This window comes from Gekko japonicus, unplaced genomic scaffold, assembly GCF_001447785.1.
Source record: "Gekko japonicus isolate JY-2015 unplaced genomic scaffold, Gekko_japonicus_V1.1 scaffold115, whole genome shotgun sequence".
In the NCBI taxonomy this organism is placed as follows: domain Eukaryota; kingdom Metazoa; phylum Chordata; class Lepidosauria; order Squamata; family Gekkonidae; genus Gekko; species Gekko japonicus.
The window spans coordinates 608,051-610,455 of record NW_015163095.1 but is presented as its reverse complement, the minus strand read 5'-3'; the positions used below and the strand labels follow the sequence as shown (position 1 = coordinate 610,455).

The 2,405-nt window shown below is 46.4% G+C and overlaps 1 protein-coding gene across 2 annotated transcripts in view; it reads right to left on the bottom strand.

The window, feature by feature from the left end:
- Positions 1–2,405, bottom strand: part of SLC6A17 (solute carrier family 6 (neutral amino acid transporter), member 17) — a 63,548-nt gene that overhangs the window by 13,501 nt on the left and 47,642 nt on the right. For both annotated transcript variants that reach the window (XM_015406582.1, XM_015406583.1), the window contains exon 7: positions 2,058–2,250. In XM_015406582.1, the coding sequence (XP_015262068.1) occupies positions 2,058–2,250 (193 nt within the window). The remainder of the gene's footprint in view (positions 1–2,057; positions 2,251–2,405) is intronic.

The window sequence follows — 2,405 nt, the reverse complement described above, 5'->3', positions numbered from 1 at the left end:
GTCAGGAGTCTTCAATCACTGATTTCTGTAACTGTCCCCAACTGGCTGTAGTTGCCTCAGAACATTGAGATCCAAAGCTGAGCAATTAGAGGGAGGTGGGTGCAAGTAGACAGGTTTTACCTCAGAACTCAGAACTACACAGTTGACCAATCCTGGGGGGGGGGGAAGGCAGCAGCCTGCCAGGCATATGGAAAATAATTGGGGGGACACATTTTGCCTCTTTTTTACCCCCTTATGGGTCGTGTTTCAAAAGAAATCTCTTTGTGGGGGTGTTGACGTCATGGAAGGAATGCATTCCCCTTATTTTGGATTTCTTGGTGCATGGGTTTGGCCTGGGCATTGAATGGGGGGGGGGCATACCCCCCCTTTTTTTACAAAATTGCCTCTCATTTTTTTTACATTTAAGAAGTGGGGCATAACTACGTATTCAAAACACCATCCAAGCAATCAGATATTAAGCAGGTTCATATGAACCAGTTCTCAAGAACCCACATTGTGAGAAGTTAAATAACTTAATAAAGGAAACCAGTTTTCTACAAATTTGGGGTATATTTCCATTGTGGGTGGGAGTGTGGCTAAGCTGGGTCAGCAGCATAGCTAAGGTAATCCTGCTAGGGAGGCATCCCTGATGGATTAAAGTACCCTGGTCCTGCTCCTACACCTGACAGACACCCGCCTGTCTGGTGTTGGGGGGATTATGTTTAAAGGCATCAGGGAAGCTGGGCCAGCAGCAGGGCTAAGGCAATCCTGCTGAGCAAACCTCCTCGGTGGCTGTAAGCATCCCACCTCCTCTCCTATACCTGACAGGCAGCTGCCTGTCCAGTGTAGGAGGGGGATGGGGGAGGAGTATTAGAAGGCACTGTGGAGGCAGAGCTGGCAGGATCACTAAGGTGTTACTGCTGGGGCGGGGTCCCTTGTGGCTTTAAGCACCCTGCAACCACTGCTGCACCTGACAGACAACCTCCTGTTAGGTGTAGGAGGTGGAGGGAGTGTGTTGGAAGCCATCAGAGAGGCTGGGCCAGCAGCTTTGCTTCACCTCACAGGTCGTTGTTGGTTACTCCTAATTTCCTCAACTGTCATTAGCTCTCTACAGCCCCCTGTAACTGTTGGGTTTTTTTTACCTCAGAACACTGAGCTCTGCAGCTGACCAGTCAGAGAGTGGGGGGTGCAGAAAGGCAGTCATATAGGAATCAATGGGTGGAGCACATTTTTCTCCTTCTGACCCACTTAGGGGTCGAATTTCTAAAAATCCCTTCTTAGCGAGCACCTATGCCACGGTAGGAACGCTCTCCCCAAATTTGGTGTCTCTAGGTCCAGCAGTTTGGCCTGGGTGTTGATTTTACGGTGAGAGGACTTTCTTTTATTGTATATATAGATGGGTAAGATTCAGAAAAGTTTGAGAATTAATTAAAAAACTCAGACATCTTATATTCACACACACACACACGTGTGTGTGTGTGTGTGTGTGAATAATGTTGCAATATTTATATTGTGCTGGTTTTTTGGATGTCTGGAGTAACAATTTTGCATGAAATAACACTCTTAAATTGCTTGGTTTTTGTTTTAGTAAGCTGTCTTTAGGGTCTTGCAGTAGTAATCTTTACTGAAGGTAGCCTCCAGAAAAACATTAACCTGACCTTCTCCATGATCTGCTAGTTTTCTATATGCAAAGAAATCTTTTTTAAACTCTGGGAAGCATTCTGTCTTGTGAATCCCTACCTTCATATTGACATGGTACATCTTCAGGAGGACTGTACCTGGGATCAGGAAGCAATTTTTGGCTGGGGATCCTGGAGGTTTTTTGTCATCTTCTGGGCATGGAACAGAGGTCACTGGGGGTGTGAGGGGGGAGGTATTTGTGAATTTCCTGCATTCTGCAGGGGGTTGGACTAGATGACCCTGGAGGTTCCTTCCAACTCTATGATTCTATGATCCTATATCCCTTTGCTGAACATAGAATTTGGCTCCCCAGCCTTCAGTGAAGGACTAGGGTTGGATTAAGGTAGCTATTTTGGATCCTGACAAACTGTGAAAAGCATGCCTGGTTGTAAACCTACCTTGTTTAGCTCATCTTCCAGTAGGCAGGGATCCAGGCCCAGCTCCTGGAAGTGATCCTCCCTTACTGTCTTGATCACATGGTACATCTCACTGTAGTCCTTGGCTGTGAGATGGGAGAAGTTCACATGGGGTGGAATAAGATCGTGGCTCAGGATTTTGTGGTTTAGATAACCCAGGATCTTCTCAGCGTTCCTAAGGAGAAGAAGCTAAAAGTCAGTACACAGTCATTTCCTGGCCACTGTTGTTCCCTTGTTCTTGGCACAATATGAAGGGCATCTTCTACGCACAAAATAAGGAAACAAACTTCCAGCATTTGATATAGGAAGAGGTCCACAGCACCCTCTACA